Source organism: Tursiops truncatus, chromosome 8, assembly GCF_011762595.2.
Source record: "Tursiops truncatus isolate mTurTru1 chromosome 8, mTurTru1.mat.Y, whole genome shotgun sequence".
Lineage (NCBI taxonomy): Eukaryota > Metazoa > Chordata > Mammalia > Artiodactyla > Delphinidae > Tursiops > Tursiops truncatus.
Window position 1 is genome coordinate 70,437,360 of NC_047041.1, and position 17,938 is coordinate 70,455,297.

At 49.0% G+C, this 17,938-nt stretch overlaps 1 protein-coding gene across 6 annotated transcripts in view; it reads right to left on the bottom strand.

The window, feature by feature from the left end:
• Positions 1-701: 701 nt before the first annotated feature.
• Positions 702-17,938, bottom strand: part of SERGEF (secretion regulating guanine nucleotide exchange factor) — a 218,963-nt gene continuing 201,726 nt past the window's right edge. For 5 of the 6 annotated variants that reach the window (XM_073808655.1, XM_033862604.2, XM_073808654.1 and 2 more), the window contains one exon: positions 702-1,068. In XM_073808655.1, the coding sequence (XP_073664756.1) occupies positions 725-1,068 (344 nt within the window). In that variant the 3' untranslated portion in view covers positions 702-724. The other variant, XM_073808660.1, reaches the window with a different exon arrangement.

A 17,938-nucleotide genomic window follows, 5' to 3' on the forward strand; every position in this document is an offset into this window, starting at 1 on the left:
CTGCAGAACCCCCTTCCCACGCTGTGTCTGTCCCTCACCCGAAACTACAGCTTGGCAATTACAGTCACACAGACTAGCTCCAGAGTCCTTCCTGGCTCAGATGAAGACATTGATCTTGGGAGTTTCATTGGTTCTAGATTCCTTTGTTTGTTCCATGGATCTCCTCTGCCCGGTCTTTCCAGAAGTTTTGTCTCTTCCTCCACTTACTCATCTATACTTCCTCCACCCCCCACCCTCCCTCCAGAGCCTTCTCCCTTAGTCCTGGTCACCAAGACAAGAACTCCTTCCTGTCCAAGTAACCAGCCACCTGATCAGGGTTCCTCGATATCCTTGAACCAGCAAACTACATGCTCTGGGTGCTGAGAATGAGACCCCAGGAGAGGCTTGTGGCTGCCCTAAGCATGGCCTATAGGAACCTTTGTCTTGCTGAATCAAAGCCTGCTGGGGCAAAACAACCACTGGGGACAGAGCTGGGCTTTCTGTCCTCACCAGCTAGGGACAGGCTGGAGCCTTCCTCTGCTTCCCATGTCCTTGGGTGAGGACTGAACCCTCATTCTCACATGCTGGGCAGAAAGGATGTCCATTCCTTGAGCCCAGACACGGGGCTCCTATCGTTCCCGTCTGGTCAGCCCACCCAGAGTGCCTCCTGAATCCTTCGCAGGCCAACACCGCAACCTGACAAAGCATTTCTCTGGGGACACTTTGGGTGGGTAAAGTTGCTTTATTAAAGGGTCTCTGTCACAAGCCCCCCATTTCTGAACCTGTCAGATTGGCTTTGGGGAGAAGCTTCTGCATGTCTGTCTTTCCAGTTTCTCTCTTGGTCCATGGCTTCTTGAGATCCGGCTTCCTTGGTGGCATCTGGGAAAGGATCAGTGTCCCTGGGGCGCTGGCCCAGGGCAGGGAGGGCTGGCCGCTGGCAGAGGGCCAGGGAGTGGCCGGCCCCACAGCCCACGCGGAGTCCCGACAATGACCGCAGAGCTGGCACGGGCTTTGGGGCCCAGACGTTGGCTTCGGTGCCGTCCCCGCACATGCCGTGCTCGTTCCAGCCCCAAGAGTAACACGTCCCGCCTGCGAGGGAGAGACGAGACTGCTGTAGACATGGTTCTGGGGAACAGGGCCAAAACACTCACCCTGGGGGCGCAGGTGTCACCGCAAACCCCCAGTTTACGCAGGAAGAAACCAAAGCTCAGCCACACCTGGGGGCCCGCTCGCCATCTCTGCTTCCTCCCCTGCCCTCCTAAGTCTGCTCTTTTCTTCACTCCCACCAGCCCACAACCATTCAGGTCCCAAACCTGGCTCTCCTCCGTGGCCCCTCCCTCAGTGCCACCTCCCACCCCCACACCTGCATCTCCTCCCACCACGAACACACACACACAATCCTAGACCTGCCAATTCTGCCTCCGAAAGTCTCTCAAATCCTTCCACACCTCTCCATCTCCACCGCCATCACCCTGATCCCAACCCCATTTTCCCTCATCTGGGCCACACCAGTAGCCAACTAACTAACTGGGCTGCTCGCCAGCAACTCTGATCTTCAAAGAGCATCAAAACAATCTCTGAGGATGCAGATCTAACCAAGTCACTCCCCTGCTTCAACCCTTCACTGAGTTCCCCCACCCTTAAAGGCCTTTCCTTGCCTGTGAGGCCCTGAGTGATCTGGCTCCGGACCAGCCTGCTGGGGTCCCCCTGCACAACTTTCCCCACCCCACTGCATGCCAGAACCCCTACCTTCCTTCAGTCCCTGAAATATGCCCTGTGGGGCCGGCCTTTCTCTCCAAGTCCTGGCTTTGCTGGGCTCCACAACCCCCATCCTCCAGAATCTGTTTAAATCATGCTCAGAGGCCAGATTCCCCGGCACCCGATCAACTTGGAATCTTGTCATTGCCCTTGTACTTTCCCTCACAGGCAGCGGATAGATGGTCTGGGTGGTGATGTGTTTACTATCCCCTCCTCACTAGACTGTCTGCCCTACAGTGAGAGAAGGAACACATATGTTCTGCTCACTGCCCTGTCCCCAGCTGCGGCTCAACAGGGGTTTGCTGACTAGATCAAAGATTGAAGAACTCAGAGTCCTACGGCCAACCTCCAAGCCAGCATTCGAGCACAGGTCTCTCTGACAGCCTGTGATGCTCCCACCCCATCACAGCACCTCTTCCTGGGTTGTGGACCCTAACTAAACTCGCTCACACTTTTCTGTAGTTGTTTAAAAAAATTTTTTTTTTCTGGATATAAAAGTAATACATCTTCATGGTAAAAAGGGGAAAAAAAGAAAAATATAGATAGGTGTAAAGAAAAGCAGACTTCTAGAATCTTGCCCACTGCTATGAATATTTTACGTATCTCTTTCAAACCTTCAATCTGTGAAACTTGTAAATATTTGTGTATCTATTGTGTTGTTTTTATGCCTTAATAACACAAGCATTTCTCCGTAGAACTGGGAATTGTTCAAAAAGTAAATTTAAAATAATTTGAAATTTTGAAAAAGCTCAATATGCAGAAAAGTACAAAAAATAATTTAACAGAAAGACATATTCCTCAATCAGCTTCAGAACATTAGTTACCATTTTGCCATATTTGCTTCAATTATAAAGATACAGTTTAAGACCCACCTCCCATCCTTGGCCCTCCATCCATTCCCTCCTTCCTGGAAGTAACCACTATTTGAAGTTGGGGTACGTTACTTGCATGCTTGTTTTATATTTTTCTACATGTATGTGTCCTTAAATATTATATAAAAATTTTAGTTTGTTTTAAAGATTTACATAAGTAGTGTCATTCAAATATGTGTCTTCTGTTATGACTTGCTCTTTATACCATTGTTTTTGAAATCTCTCTGAGCTGATAGTTACAGATTTAGTTCATTTATTTTAACTGTGTATAGTACATATCCCATTATGCATAAATCATATTTTACTCATCCATTTCCCTTCTGATGGACAGTTCTTTAATGATGATAATTGTTGCTACTTTATTATACATTATATATTACAATATATAATATACCATAATATTTTACTACAATACTATTACTACTGTTGCTACTATAAACAACACTGCAGTGAACATCCTGGAACACGTATCCTTGTACAAATTGGTGTTTGTGCACATTGATCCCTAGAAGTGTGATTGTGGCGGAATCACATGTTCACATTTACCAGGTGTGGCCAAACAGCTCTCCACCATGGCTGTAGTCCCATCATTTATGGTCCCATCAGCAACGGATATGAATTCGTTTCCCTCTATCTTTGCCTTTAAGACTCTCGCTATTCTGATTAAGTACATGTGATTAATTTGCATTTTCTTGACTACTAGTGAGATGGAGCATGTCTTTATGTTACTAGCCCTAAATTGCTTTTTCTATGAATTGCGTGTTTACATTCTTTGCCTGTTTTGCTCTTTGTTTGCCTTTTTCTTACTGATTTATAAGTATTCTTTGTATATTCTTTTGTTTATATAATTGTTATAAGCATTGCATGTGTCTTCTCCCAGGAGTCTGTGGTGTCTCTTCACTTTGTTTATGGTCTCTTTTGTTGTCCAGATTTATGTAAAATGACTGCCTAATTGCCCATTATGGAGATTAAACAATTTCCTTAACCTGTATCCCATTATCAGATAGATAGGCTGTTTCTAATTTTTCATTATTTTGTATAACATTTCTATGAACATCTTTGTGCGTGAATCTTTGTCTACATCTCTATTTTCTCAAATTAGATTCTTAGAATGGGAATTCCTGGTCAAATGGTATGGACATTTTTGAGATTCCTGAGTCTTGTTTTGAGTACTGCCAGAGTACTTTGCAGAAAGGCCACTTGAATACAACTACAACAGTCTGTGGGACTCTCTGTATCACTCAGCATTGCCAGTATTCATTAGTTATTATAGTATTTAAGAACCTTTTCTAATTTGAAGACAAAAACGGTATCTCATTATTTTTATTTGTACTTTTCTGATTCCCACAGAAATTGAAAAGTAATTCTTATTTTCCTCACATATTTGAATTTCCTCTTTTGTGTATTGTCTGCTTAATACATTTTTCCTGTTTCATATAGAAGAGTTTAAGTGCTCAGACCCAAGATCCAGATGGCCTGGGTTCAATCCCATCTTCTCCATTTATTAGCCGTGACCTTGGGCAAGTTACTTAGCTTCTCTGAGCCTCAGTCCTCTCATCTGTTAAATGGGGATAATAATAGTACCTTTATCATAAAGGTTATAAATATTTATTCATTTATAAGGATTAAATGAGCAAGTATATATAAAATACATAGTATAGTAGTCCACCCTTTTGTGCAGGGGACACTTTCCAAGACCCCCAGTGGATGCCTGAAACCATGGAGAGTACCAAATTCTATGTATACTGGTTTTTCCTATACTCATGGGCATGTAGCACGTACAGTGTGGATGGGCTGGACAAAGGGCTGATTTACATCCTGGGTGGGATGGAGCACAACAGAGCAAGATTTCATTACACTACTTGGAATGGCACACAATTTCAAAGAGTTGTTTATTGCTGGAATTTTCCACTTAATATTGTCTGACTGTGGTTGACAGTGGGGTAACTGAAACCACTGAAAGCAACACTGCGGATAAGGGGGCACTACTGTACTAAGTGAAAATTTGCTGTTGTTGTTGTTCTCAAGAGCCTTATTGTTTTAAAGATTTTTATTTTAAGAATATTAATTCTATGCCGTATCTGGCATAACTATTTTTTCTCAGTTTGATTTAAAATTTTGTTTTAGGTCTTTTGATGTAAAACATAAAGTTTATGGTTCTAGGTAGTACAATTTCTTGTTTTTTTATCTTATCATTTCTTCCATAGTTTGTAAGAACTGAAAGCCTGTCCCTATCCAGATCAGAAAATATTCTTTTGATTTTTTTCAATGATCTGAGTTTCTTAACACATCTTTACATTTCACTCATTAACCACTGAAAATCTGTTTTGCAGACCGCTCTTTCACAGAGGGAGGCTGGCTGGCCCAGGATTACCCTTCTCTTTCCTTTTCCCTGGCAGGAAGGCAATCATTAGCCAAGAGCTAGGGCTTGGGGAAACACAGATGTCTGCCTGTTTGGCACATGAATGAGGAAATGCACACAGAGAGGATGAACCCCAGGCCACAAGTCCTGCAGTTAAGCAGGAGTTTCAGCCAGGTGGATCTGAGGCATGAGGTGGAGAATGGAACAGGCTTGGTACCTGCGGGCCTAGCTCGGCACCTGGCATGGGCTTTGCGCCCAGCCCTGGTGAGTGGCACCAGCTGACGGTCAGCAGGAATGGGGGTGGGAGGAAGCCAGCGCTGACCTACCAGCAGGACGCGGCACAACGGGCAGCTGGCAGGTCCCTCTCCTCCTGCCAAAGGAAACGCTCTAAGGAAGCCTGTTTGGGGCCGGGGTAGCCCACTGGGTTGAGAAGCCTGCCAAAGGCTCAGATACAGTTTCCCCCAGTACTTCCAAAGAAGCTGACTCAAGGTTAGGTGCTTTATATTCTTTATCTCATTTAATTCTAACAACCTTGTGAGGCAGCCACGTTTTATAGATTATTCTCATTTTATAGTTAATGAAACTGAGGCGCTAGACCCAGACAGTGTGGCTCCGGCATCTGTGCTAAACTCTGCATGTTCTATACCAGGGCTCGCCAGAGTTATCCTATGAAGGCAAACAGTAAATACTTCAGGTTCGATGGTCTCATTCGGTCTCTGTTGCATATTCTTATTCTTTATCACAAGGCTTTCAAAATCATTCTTAGCTCGCAAGGCCGTACACAGCAGGCCCGTGGGTTGTACTCCGTCAGCCCCTGGTATATATATAATACATACTGTGGACTGTGCTATGCTGTCCTGGGTCCCACATCACCACACAGCTGTGTGACAATGGTACGTCTGTCCCCAGCTACCTCACAGGGTTGCTAGGAGGAGGCCTGCATGTGCTGATGTACATTTAATGTCCTGGCACAGTGCCTGACACATGGTGACAGCTCACACCCACGTAGGAAGCAGACCACGGGGAAAGGAGGAAAAGGCAAGGAAGGCCATGCTGGTGGCAAACCTTCCCAGCAGATGGGAAGGCCTAGGGTGGAATGACAAGTCAGGGGTTCCCCAACACTTTAAACAAACCTCCTATAGAAAGAAACCAGGCTGCTGAACTCGGAGAATGAAAGATGGGCCATCCCAGTAACAGAAGGACTCACACAGGACATTTTTCAGTTCTGAGCTCCTCCAGCATTTTAGAATATCTTTCAAGCACACCCCCTGTCCCTCACCCTCACTTAGGGCCACCTATTCAGCGGCACAGTGAAGATGGAAAGGCCGTCTGGACTCAGCAAGATGCTACTATGCAGGCTGTTCTCATGTAGAGGTGAGAGGAAGGACAGCCCATGATAAGCCTCTTCCTAAGCTAACTGGAATACGGGACACCCAGTTTTCGAAACAGGTGAGTTCATGATGATTCCTGGCATGACAGAGGACTCTCTGCAGTGTGCCCGGCACTCGCCAGGTTCTTGAGGACACTGAGATCCCATCTGATTGGTCTAGATCTGTTTTACTGGCCCTGGGGCACATGGCTGAGCCTTGGGTGGAGAGCTCATGGTTACAGAGGGATTCCCTAGCCTCTTCAGAGTTTGGGCCCTTGCTCACGGGGCTAAGTGGAGTTGATGCAGGCTGTGACAAGTGACAAAGCTCATGGCCCACCACACTTGCGTCAGCCTAAGAGCCCTGCAGGCAGCGGAACCTCAGGGCTGGCAGGGTCCCCAGCACAGGCTGGACACAGTACCCAAATCTGTTCAGGTCTTGTGGCACCTGCTTGAGCTTCTTGGCAACCTGGGTCCTCACAGGGCCTTATGGTGCTGGGACTGCAGCCCAACTCTAGGAAGGCGGCAGCGTTTCTGCTGGAGGGTCTTGCCTAGGAGGGGCAAACACCTGAGTATGTGTGACAGAAACTCCTGGTTGTCCCCGAACCACAGAATGGAGACTACATTTCCCAACCTCTGTTGCAGCAGGGCGTGGCCAATGAGATTTGAGCTGAAATGTTCTGTAGTAGCTTATGGGATCCTTCCTTCAAAGACAGATGGCATGTGCCCTTTGCCCCTTCCTCCATCCTGTCACTGGAAATGTGGATGTGATGGCTGGAGCTCTAGCTGCCATTTCTGACCATGAAAATGAGGGCTACAACCTAGGGATGGTGCTTCTCAGTTTCACATAAATGTTACCTTAATTCTCACAGCAACTCTCTGAGGTGTTCTTACCTCCATTTTACAGATGAGGAAACTAGGCTCAGAGAGGTGAAAGAACTTGTCCATGGTCATGTGGCCGCCCTAGTCAGGACTAGGATCCAGGACCCCTGAGTCTCTGGCTCCTTCACTAGTTCCAAAACGGTAACAAAGTCACCGAATACTTAGTGTATGCCAGGCCCTGTGATAAGCACTTTATACGTATTAATTCACTAAATCCTCACAACAAGACTGTGAGGTACAGCCTAACACACCAGGGAGGTGGTATGAACTGTGCAAGGTCACATAGCTGGTGAGAAGCAGAGCTGAACTGAAACCCAGGCAGTAGGACTCCAGAACCTCTTCTGTTAATATATATTGTCCTCTCTAGCCAAACCTCTGTTCCTCGATAATGAAGAAAAGGTAGAGAGTCATGGCGCACTTGTACAGGAACAAGGTCAGTGATGGCAGGCCAGAGCTGTAACTGGTGAGAGAAGCACTCTGCGGAGGAGCAGAAACCCCTCCGAGCCCTTGTGAGCGCTGGGGCTGAGGCAGAGGCAGCTGCAGCAGGCCCTGCCGCACCCCACTCCCGTCCGCATCTGGTGGGGTGGAGAGAGGAGGGCGGGATGGTGCGAAAAGTTAGGCAGCCAATGGTTCACCTTGTCTCTTGCCTGTCAAGGACCTAGGCCTCACAAGGCCTCACAAGGACCTCGGGCACCAAGCAGAGAGAGAGAGAGAGAGAGAGAGAGACAGAGAGAGAGAGAGAGAGAGAGAGACAGGAGGGGTGAGGTCTGAGCGCCTCACGCAGAGGAAGTCTCTGGATTCGGGCAGGTGGTCAATGCCAGTGTGGACGGAGCTGGCCTTGGAGCCGGGCAAATTTGGAAGAAACTTCTGAGTGTTTAGCTGCCCAAGCTCATGAGTATCCCACCCTTTGGGCAGTAATTGGTGGTCCCTAGGTCCTGCTGTGAGCAAGGAATTCAGGCCTCCTGAAGTGTTTTGGGTCTAGGTGGCAACCTCAGGACAGAAAGAAGAGGTTCAGGTTCTGATCCTCTCTCGCTTGGACAATTACAAAAGCTAGTTTCTTCTGAGGTAGCTGGCCTGGGTGGGGGAAACCAGGCTGAAACACAGCATGAACTAGGTCTTCCTATGAACAATTTCCTGTCTCCCCACTACCTACAATGGGCCTCTTATCTGGCTCTCAGGGCAGCCTGTCCCTCTTGGCCGCATCACCGCTCTGTCCTCTGTTCCAGCCCCATGGGCTTGCTGCTGCTCCCTGAGTTCACCCAGGCCTTTCACACAGTTGTGATTTTGCTCAGATGAGTCCATTTATCTCATCATGTGGACGCCTCTTCTGGCTTGGGCCCTGTATGGACAAAACACCCCGAAGAGGAAAATCCAGTTTCTGCCCTGGGGCTCCCAGGCCACTAGGGTAGACAGCCATGGGGAATGACGATTACAGGGACCAATGGCATGTGTACGCAAGGAGGCTGGCACAACGGTGTTTACTGTAGCATTGTTTGTAATCATGAAAGACTGGGGGGAAACCCCTAAATACCCATCAACAGAGGAGTGTGTAAAGAAACTACAGTTTGACCCTACTGTTGAATAATATACAGCTATTAAAAATAATGAGGTAGGGCTTCCCTGGTGGTGTAGTGGTTGGGAGTCCACCTGCCGATGAAGGGGACGCGGGTTCGTGCCCCGGTCCGGGAGGATCCCGCATGCCGCGGAGCGGCTGGGCCCGTGGGCCATGGCCGCTGGGCCTGTGCGTCCGGAGCCTGTGCTCCGCAGTGGGAGGGGCCGCAACAGTGAGAGGCCCCCGTACCGCAAAAAAATAAAAATAAAAATAATGAGGTAGCACTCTGTGGCCTGACATGGCAAGATATTGCAGACATTTTTAAGAGAAAATAGGCTGCAGAACAATATAGAGAGTATGATTCAATTTATGCAAAGCCCCTATATATTTCTGTATGTATAGATCCTGAAGAATACATCCCAAACAGAGAATAGTCTCTGAGGAAGAGAGGGAGAAATGGGGGAAGGGCAACTGAGATTTTCTTTGTTGTGTGTTCATATATTTTAAAAAGCAATAACACAGGATGATGATCAAAAAAATAACAGTATTTCTAACCGACAGAGGTAGCATAGAGAGGATGATACACTCTATTGGGAGGGGAGGCAGGTGACACTGAAAGTTCCAGGGGTTAATTCTTAGCTGGGTTTTGAAGGATGAATAAGAGTTTACCAGTCTTAAATAGAGGGTACCCACTGACATTTGCTCACTCTGAGCTGCCTTCATTGATCCTGATGGCATCCTGTTTGCTGCAGGAGTGAACTGTGGGCAGGTGTAGGGCTGGGTCCTCCTGGGCTGTTAGAAGGCTATTAACTTCACTTCCTCTGAGCTCTTAAGATATCCAGAGCTCTCTTAGCACACACACCACACTCCTCCTGGATCTCGAGGTGCTTCTATTTGTAACTGTGAGCTGGGGATGGGAGCCAGGTGCTGTGAGCAGGACACGCTCACCAATCAGCCCTCAGGCACATGGTACAGGCACTCAGGATAGAGCTACTGAGTGGAAGTGAATACCTCTGGGCTGTTCCCCTGCCCACAGTCTTTCTGAGCCCCCTGCTCTGTCTGGAGAGCAGCAGGGAGGAGTATACACACACATAATGCTGAGATCAACTCCAGTCCTGTGCCTGGCTGCTTGTCTTTATTCCCTGATCTGTGACCAGAGCTGCCTCCTGGCCACCGGCCTCAAGAACAGAGAGCTGTGAGTCTTTGTCCCTGGTTACACTGCCCAGAGAGGGGCAGCTCCTACAACAGAACAGCCTAGAGAATGGCTGTGAGGACAATGGTCCCAATGGGCCAGTCTGAGGGAAGAGGCACTGTCAGTGCAGGACCCTTTCAATTAGTAGACCATCCATCACTCTCCAGGGCCAAAGATGCCCTCGAGGCAGGATCTGAAGCAGCAGGAAGAAGCCATTCCAGAATCAGGAAGTGGGGCTGTTAGCCCCCAGTGTTACTCTGGAGATATTTTGGTATTGTAGCCAAAGTTGCCTCAGGGAAGGCTAAGTAGAAGATGGCTGGCCTGGGGTCCTTTCCAGACAAGGATCCATGACAGCACTGAGAATGGGGTGAGAGGAAGAGATGGGGGATGAGGGCTAAAGGCAAGGAGGCCAAAGAGGTTGCTGTGGCCATCCACCGAGTAAGAAAAGATGAGGGGTTTAGGAAGGTAATGTTTTAAACACAGCTGGAATCTGGCCACTTCTCACCAGCCCATCACCACACACTGGCACTCCTGCAAGGGCTTTCTACCTGCCCTCTCTGCTGCTTCTGTTGTATTCTCTACACAAAACCTGAGGGATCCTGTTAAAACCTGGCACTAAGTCGACATGGCACTGCTCTGCTCAGAATCCTCCAATGGCTTCTCCTCTGACTCAGATAAACAACAGCTGGCCTACTCCTGGACCTCATGTCCTGTCAAGTTCCACCTTGCTGACGTCACCATAACTACACTGACTTCCTTCCTGTTCTTCAAACAGTACTGGCCTCAGGGCCTTTGCGTTTGCCGTTCCTGCAGTCGGAATGCTCTTGTCCTGATGTCCACAGGTTCACTCCCTCGTGTTGTCATGTATTTGTTCAAATGTCACCTTATCTGAGAGGCCTTCCCTGACAACTCTATATGAAGTAGCAATCTACGTCCCACCCCATCTCTGTCTCCTCACTTGCTTTATTTTTCTTTATATTTTTAAGTGGTTATTTATTATCTCTCTCCTGACCAGAACACAAGCTCTTTGAGAGCAGGACTCTTTGTTTGCTACTATTTCTCAGCACCTGAAACTGTACTAACAGTTCATGAGTACTAATACCTGTTGTTTGAATGAATGAACACACAAATGAATGAATGGCTACCAAGAGCACAGAGCTGTCTTCTTCTCTCCCAGAGGCTAAAGGAGAGTCCACAGATGTGGGGAGGAGAAGCCACGGGCAGGCTGATTTCTGCTCACCATCAGGAAGAACGCCGTAAGGACTGGAAGGCCACCCAGGAGAGTGGCAGGTGGCCTGCGCCAGAGGTCCTGAGCCCCCAGCTGGCGAGGGCATTCCTAACAGTGGGCAGATTCTGGGATGAGACAGAGCAAATGCCCTTCTGAGCCCGGCGAATTTGTGCGGCGGTGTGGTGGGTACGGATGTGTATGAGGGAGAGAGAGAGAAGGAAGGTGTAGGCAGAAGAGCAGAAGAGGGGGCCACACACCCAGGTCCTCAGGCTGGCTCCCTCAGACCTGACAGAGGAGCGGCCCCGGCTCAGAGGATAAATAAAAACGGGTTGAATTGATGGGTTTGCCCTCAGAGGTCTCGTTCTGAGGCTGCAAGGCTGGGACTGCTCTAGAACTTCTTGTAGCTTAAAACGTTGTTCAGTTCTCTCAGTAGTTCTCTATCCCTTTACATAAGAGGAAACTGAGGCCCAGAAGTGGGGCAGCATCTCACCAAAGGTCCCCCCCTACACACCTTCCCACTGCTATCTCCCCCTTTGTATCACTGAGGTTTGATGGTTAAAACAGCCCAGTGAGGAAGGATCTGGAAGGGAAAGAAAGCTGAATCTGAGACAGGTTCAGAAACAGCCAAGCTGGGAGGGGCGGAGGCCAGCCCTCCCCACTCCCACCGCAGGAGGAGGCGCTGAGGCTGCTGTGGCTGCGCGGCCGCGGTCACCTGCGGAGAGAGCGTGCTGCGGCACGTTGGCTCCACTGGGTGACTATTCTTAGATTTAGGGAGCTAGGGATGATGGATTTAGAACTTACGAGGTGGAAACGTGTTGGCCTGTTTTATAAACAACTGAACTCCTCCCCACAGACTGTCTTTCTGAATTCTGTGTTCTCTGTCAGAACTGCTAGCTTTCTGGGCTTCTTGGCTGCGCTGGGAGAAGGAACAGAAAAGGCAACTCAGGCTCTCGAGGGCCTACTATGACCATGTACTGTGCTAAGGGCTCTGCGTGACCCATCTCATTTAACAGAGCAGCCCTGGGAAGGAGGTATTTTGATCACACTCTATTCATGAAAAAACAGACTCTGGGAGAGGTCCCAGAGGAGGCGCATGCCCTGGGATGTGGCTCCAGGGCGAGGCTGTGAACAAGCGGGCCTGAGGTGGAGTCTGGTGCTGCCAGCAGGGGTCTGGCTCTGGCGATGGAGCAGTAAGGGCACAGCATGGCACCTGTGGAGTTTAACCCCTTTAAGTGTTTTGCACATGGCTCTCCTATCCTCTTAGACTTCTTAACTCGAGTGATATATCATCCCTCTGTATAACCTGGTGGCCCGCCTCCATGGCCAGTCAGGGCCCCCTCCTCTTGGTAGGTTCCAAGTTGTCATCATCCCTCTAGAAGTACATTCCCCAAACTGGCCAAGGGCTCTATCTAGATGCACACCTGGTCCCAGAGGCTGCCTGTATCAGTTTAGCCTGAAGCCACATTAGCCGTGTTGGAGTCCAAGTCCGTTGACTCTCCCCATAGCCCATGTCCAGCACTAAACTGTTTCTGCAGGAGCTGCTGTACTATGTTTCCTTGCAGCCTGGCCTGGGTGCTGGTGTTTGGACCTGACCAGAAATTTCAAGATGTCTGCAACAAATATCTCTGAGGGGCACCAGCAGAGGGGCAGGGGCACAATGCAGCTCTGGGGCCCAGAGAAGCCGGCCTGCTGCTGTTCCTGGAGCCTGGTCACAGCAGACCCTCTCGACACTGTTCTCCCCACACCTGTTTGGGAACAACCCGTGTGCAGGAGAGGAGGCTGGGAGCTAAAGCAGTAATGGGGGTGGGTGTAAGAAGGTCTGTTCTGGAACCCAGCAGCAGGTCCAGAAGAAACCACATGCAGATTAGGAGGTTAGAGCACTAGAGTCCACTGAGAAGCCACTGGATGACACAAACCTGAGAAGGAATTCTTCCTATGCTTTCCAATCACTTCATAAATGCCTTCTGAGTGTATGCTCTGGGTTGGGTGCTGTGCCCAATTTAGCCCAATCCACTTGCTACACAGCTCCTACACAGTACAAATGCTAGGTTAGGAGGTGGCCACCCATCCCACTGTGATAGCGCAGGGAGACGGGTGCCCTGGAAAACGTACGCCCAGAAAGGCAGCGGCTGATTCTTCAAAAGGACCAAACCCCCTTGGGGATACAGTCTGTCTCTTATTTATCTTTTTTTTTTCCAGACAGTCAACTTTTATTGAACTTCATGACATTAAAAAAATTATAGTACAAAATAGGAAACAACTAAGGAATTAATACTTTCAATTGATATTAATGCATTGTTTTCTTTTAAAAAATGTTACTTTTTAGAGCAGTTTTAGGCTCACAGAAAAATTAGGCAGAAAGTACAGAAAGGTCCCTGCCTCCACTCATCCACAGCCTCCCCGCTACCCACAGCCCCTACTTGAGCAGTACATTTGTTACAGTCAGTGAACCTACAGTGACACATCGTTATGACCCAAAGCCCGTGGTGTACATCAGGGGTCACTCTTGGTGTAGTACATTCTATGGGTTTGAACAAATGTATAAAGACATGTTATCCATCATTATAGTTTAACTGCCCTAAAATGCTTCTGTGCTCCACCTTTCTATCTCTGGTTTTATGTACCAGAGGTGAATGAATAAGTGAGTGGATGAACAGTTACAGAGTGCCCGTAAGGTTCAAGCACGGCTCTAGTGGGAGGGGTACGGCAGAGACCAAGGCCCAAGGCTCCTGTCCTCAAGGGGCTTACGTTCTAACGAGGGACCAACGAGCAAGCAGACATACAAATCATCAGCGTGTGGCTAGCGATAAGAGTTAGGAAGAAACCAAAACAGAGTGATATGATTAGAAGGACAGGTCGTAGGAAGTTCTCTCCGGTAAGGTGGCCTCTGAACTGTGACCTGAAAGTTGAGGAAGAACCAGCCGTACAATCACCTGGAGGGCGGGCTTTCCAGGCAGAGGAAACGACAAACAGAAAGGCCTGAAGTGGGAAGTTTTGCCGGTTCCAGGAACCGGCAGGAGGCCAGTAGGGTCTGGGGCCGAGAGCCAGGGGAGAGGCAGGCCTCCGCGTGAAGGGAAGGCAGGGCCTCGGGAAGGCTGGGGGGAGGCCAGGAGTGTTTTGTGGGGAGGCTGAGGAGCCACTGGAGGGTTTTAAGCAGTGGGTGATCAGGTCTGACTTACATTTGAAAAGGCCACTTGGTGAAGGACAAAATAGAGGGAGATGGTTCAGGAGGCCCTGCACTGCAGAGGACCAGGCCAGGCAGGACTGGGTGGTGCTTGGAGTGGGCTGGTGGCAGTGGGGACAGAGAAACAACTGGATTTACAATCTATTTTGGAAGTAGGGCGTGTAGGACCTGCCGATGGAATTTCACAGGGAGTAAGTGAAAGAAGGGTTCAAGATGGATTCCCTGAGCGATGGGTGGAGAGTCGGGCTGTTTATCAAGGTGAGGAAGCCTGTGGGGAGGGGTCGGCTTGGGGAGAAAATCAAGAGTTCTGTGTTGGACATTTTAAGATGGAAGTACTCATTAGAGATGAATGAATGACCTGAGTGAGAAGCGGGAAACCATGGAAATAACAAATGGCAGGAGCTACCAGGTGAGCAGTGGGCAGCTCGGTGCGCTTATGATTCGATGGGGTCAATATATGGTGCCTTTATCACTCTGAATTCCAGTTTCTTGAATGAAGTGCACGACTGGGACAAATGCATACTACATGGGCTAATATATAAATTTCTTTCGTGAATGTCCCTACTTCATAAAAAACACATAACATTTGAAACAAAATTAGCACTTTGGATAATTATAACCCACTAGCCCGAGTTCTCCCACTGGTCCTGTGGGAAGCAGCATTCTTCTCTCAGGCTGGAGAGCGGCCAGGCTGCTGGGCTGGGATACACAGGCGCAGGGCTCCTCCCCTGGGCCGGGGCGTCAGCGGGAGAAGCGGCACTCGCAGACGATGGAGTGCAGGCACCGGGAATGCTGCAGCCCTGCCACCAGACTCTCTTTGGGATGCCTTCTAACTCCGAGGAGTGTAAGGCCACCCAGACATGGGGGCCTGGAGGTAGCCAGCTCCGAGAGACCCTTTAGCCCTGGCCTGGAAGAAACAACTGCAGCTGGGGAGGCCTGGCAAGTGTCGCTGGGCTCCCTGCCTGTGTGACTGTTCACGTCCCCAGCAGGGGCTACTCAGCCTCCTGTGGGCTCGGTCCCAGGTGACAGATTCCCTTCCCAGACAAGGGGGCTGGAGGCTCTAAGGCTGAAGCCAGGCATGTGTCCCCAGGGTGCAAATCCTCCAGTGGCACCCCAGCTCAGAAGGAAATCCAAAGCTTGGCTCTTGGTCTCTAAGGTTCCACACCATCTGGTCCCCAGCTCCCTTCCCTCCACTGCTGCCACTCTCATCCTCACTCACTCCTCTCCAGCCACACCGGCCTCCTTGCTGTTCCTCCAACTGGCCAGGCACGCTTCCAGAGTTAGCTTTCACACTGGCCATTCACTGTGCCTGGAATGCTCCTCCCTAGATATCCACACGGTTCTTTCTCTCCCTCCTTTCATTTGGGTCTTAGTTCAAATGTCACCTTCTCAGAGGACCTTCCCTGACCACTCAACCCCATCCTTCTACCCCTCACACTGTTTTATTTTCTTTCCTAGCATGTCACACCCCATCATATACCTATTTGTCTGTCTCCCCACTAGAACGGGCAACTCCAAGAGAGCAAAAATTTCATTTTGTTCAACTGCCGCATCCCCAGCACTTAGAACAGTTAGAGGAACGTAAAAGGTGCTCAATGAACATCTGTTCTAAAAATGAATGGATGTCACTTGCCCCGGGAGAAGCTCATTTCCTTGAGGCGAAGCCAAGTCAGAGAGCTGGGCAGCCCGTCCACAGGGGCCACCAATCCAAAGGACCTGCAGTGGGTGAGTTTGGAGGGGGCAGTCGGGACAGCCCATGTCGAAGGCACCTGCGGTTTGAAAGGCACCGGAACCCTAATTGTGGGAGAAGGGAGACATTACAGCTAAAGACTGGACAGACTCCACCTCCAGCTCTAGGACCAACCATGTCCTCACACAGTCCATTTCAGCTCTTTGCATGAGCACCAGCACCTACCTAGCTGCCTGTAGGCTGACCCTCCCCTTCCTGAGACAAGCAGGAGCCAGCAGGGCAGTATATATCCCAAGTCCTCACTCACTAGCCAGAGAATTTGAAAGCAACTGTTGCTCAGTAGCTATGGAGCCTGACAGACTTGGACTTGATCTTGCCTCTGTCAGGAGAGGTGTGTGTCTGACCTTTGATTTCTTCATCTGTAAATAAGGACGATCATATGTCCTTTACTTTTTCTTTTTTTGAATGAATAGGTAATGATACATGCCCATCACATGATACATGCCCAGATGGCCCTTGCTCCCATCCACATCTCCCCATCCGCTGCTGCGACGGCCCCATGCCTCTTGCCCAGAATCCATTCCTAGCCCTCCTTGGTCTGCTCTATCTTGCTGCCAGCTGTTGGTAAATTGGGGAGAATCCCCAGTACAGGGGCACATGACAAAAGCATGCCATCCATCCCTCTTCTTTCCTCCCATCCCCCAGACCCCTTGCGTGGAACAAGTAGATAAGATTCACACAAGTTCTGGCTGAGGGTTCAGACGAGTGTCTGTCTGAGGTGTCCTGACAGGCACAGACCATGAAGCATTGCTATGGAAACTGTTCTGTTGTTCTCTGCTATGCGATTTGTTTTCTGGCTCAGCTGCAGTTGTGGTACAGGGGGAAGGGCAGCAGATGAGGTACTGAGGATTACTCTCTGCTTCTCTGTGGGTCTTACCTTCCTCAACTCCAAGAAGTAGGCCACTGTTTCTCAACCATGGCCTGATGACCATCTGTACTTGTTAACAATCAGAGTCCCAGCACCCACCTCAGGCCAACCGTCAGCATCTCCCGGGGAGACTGTAATACACACCAGCATTGGAGAACCACTGGTGTAGGAGTTCGTTAGCTAAATTGTTTTCAATTTACCCAGTAGGTAAAATGGATAACACCGGTTGGAGCAGGGGTGAGGGGCTCAGAGCCCCATCAACTCCACCTCCCACTACCCCCAACTGGCTCCATGGAATTCTAGGGCTTCCCCGAGCACAGTTTGAAAACCACCAGACCAGATGATTTCTAGTGCCTTCCCCTATATTCATTCATTCATTCACTCACCAATATTTATTAGGTGCCTTCTGCTGTCTTTATGCCAAGTAGTAGTTTGAAGTATATAGGTCTTCTACTTACTAGCTGTGTAATCTTGAGCAAATTACTTAATCTCTCTGGGGCTCAAATTGTTCATTTGCATTGGGAAAATAATACTTGTTTTCCCTACCTCACAGGATTCTTATAATGATCCAATAATCAAATGAGAACACCTATGAAGAAGTGGTTTGTTACCTGGAAGAGACTCTGCAGATGGCAACAACTAGCATTAGTAGTACATCTACCTGTCTGAAGTCTGTAGAACTAAATGAAGTCCTTAGCGGTCTCTCTGGATTGTTACTCTCCTACTCTCTGTAGCTAAACTTCCACAAAGGTTACAGGATGTAGGGACCACTGGTCTAAAAGCCTCCATTGAAAAAACAGCAACCTGCCTACAGGGTGATTCTGACATGTACTAATATCACTCAGTTTGTTATCTTCTAAATAGAACCTTTCTGTATTACCCACATTTTCTTCAATGAAATTACTTTTATAATAAACAATTTAAAAAACTAACACTACAGAAAAT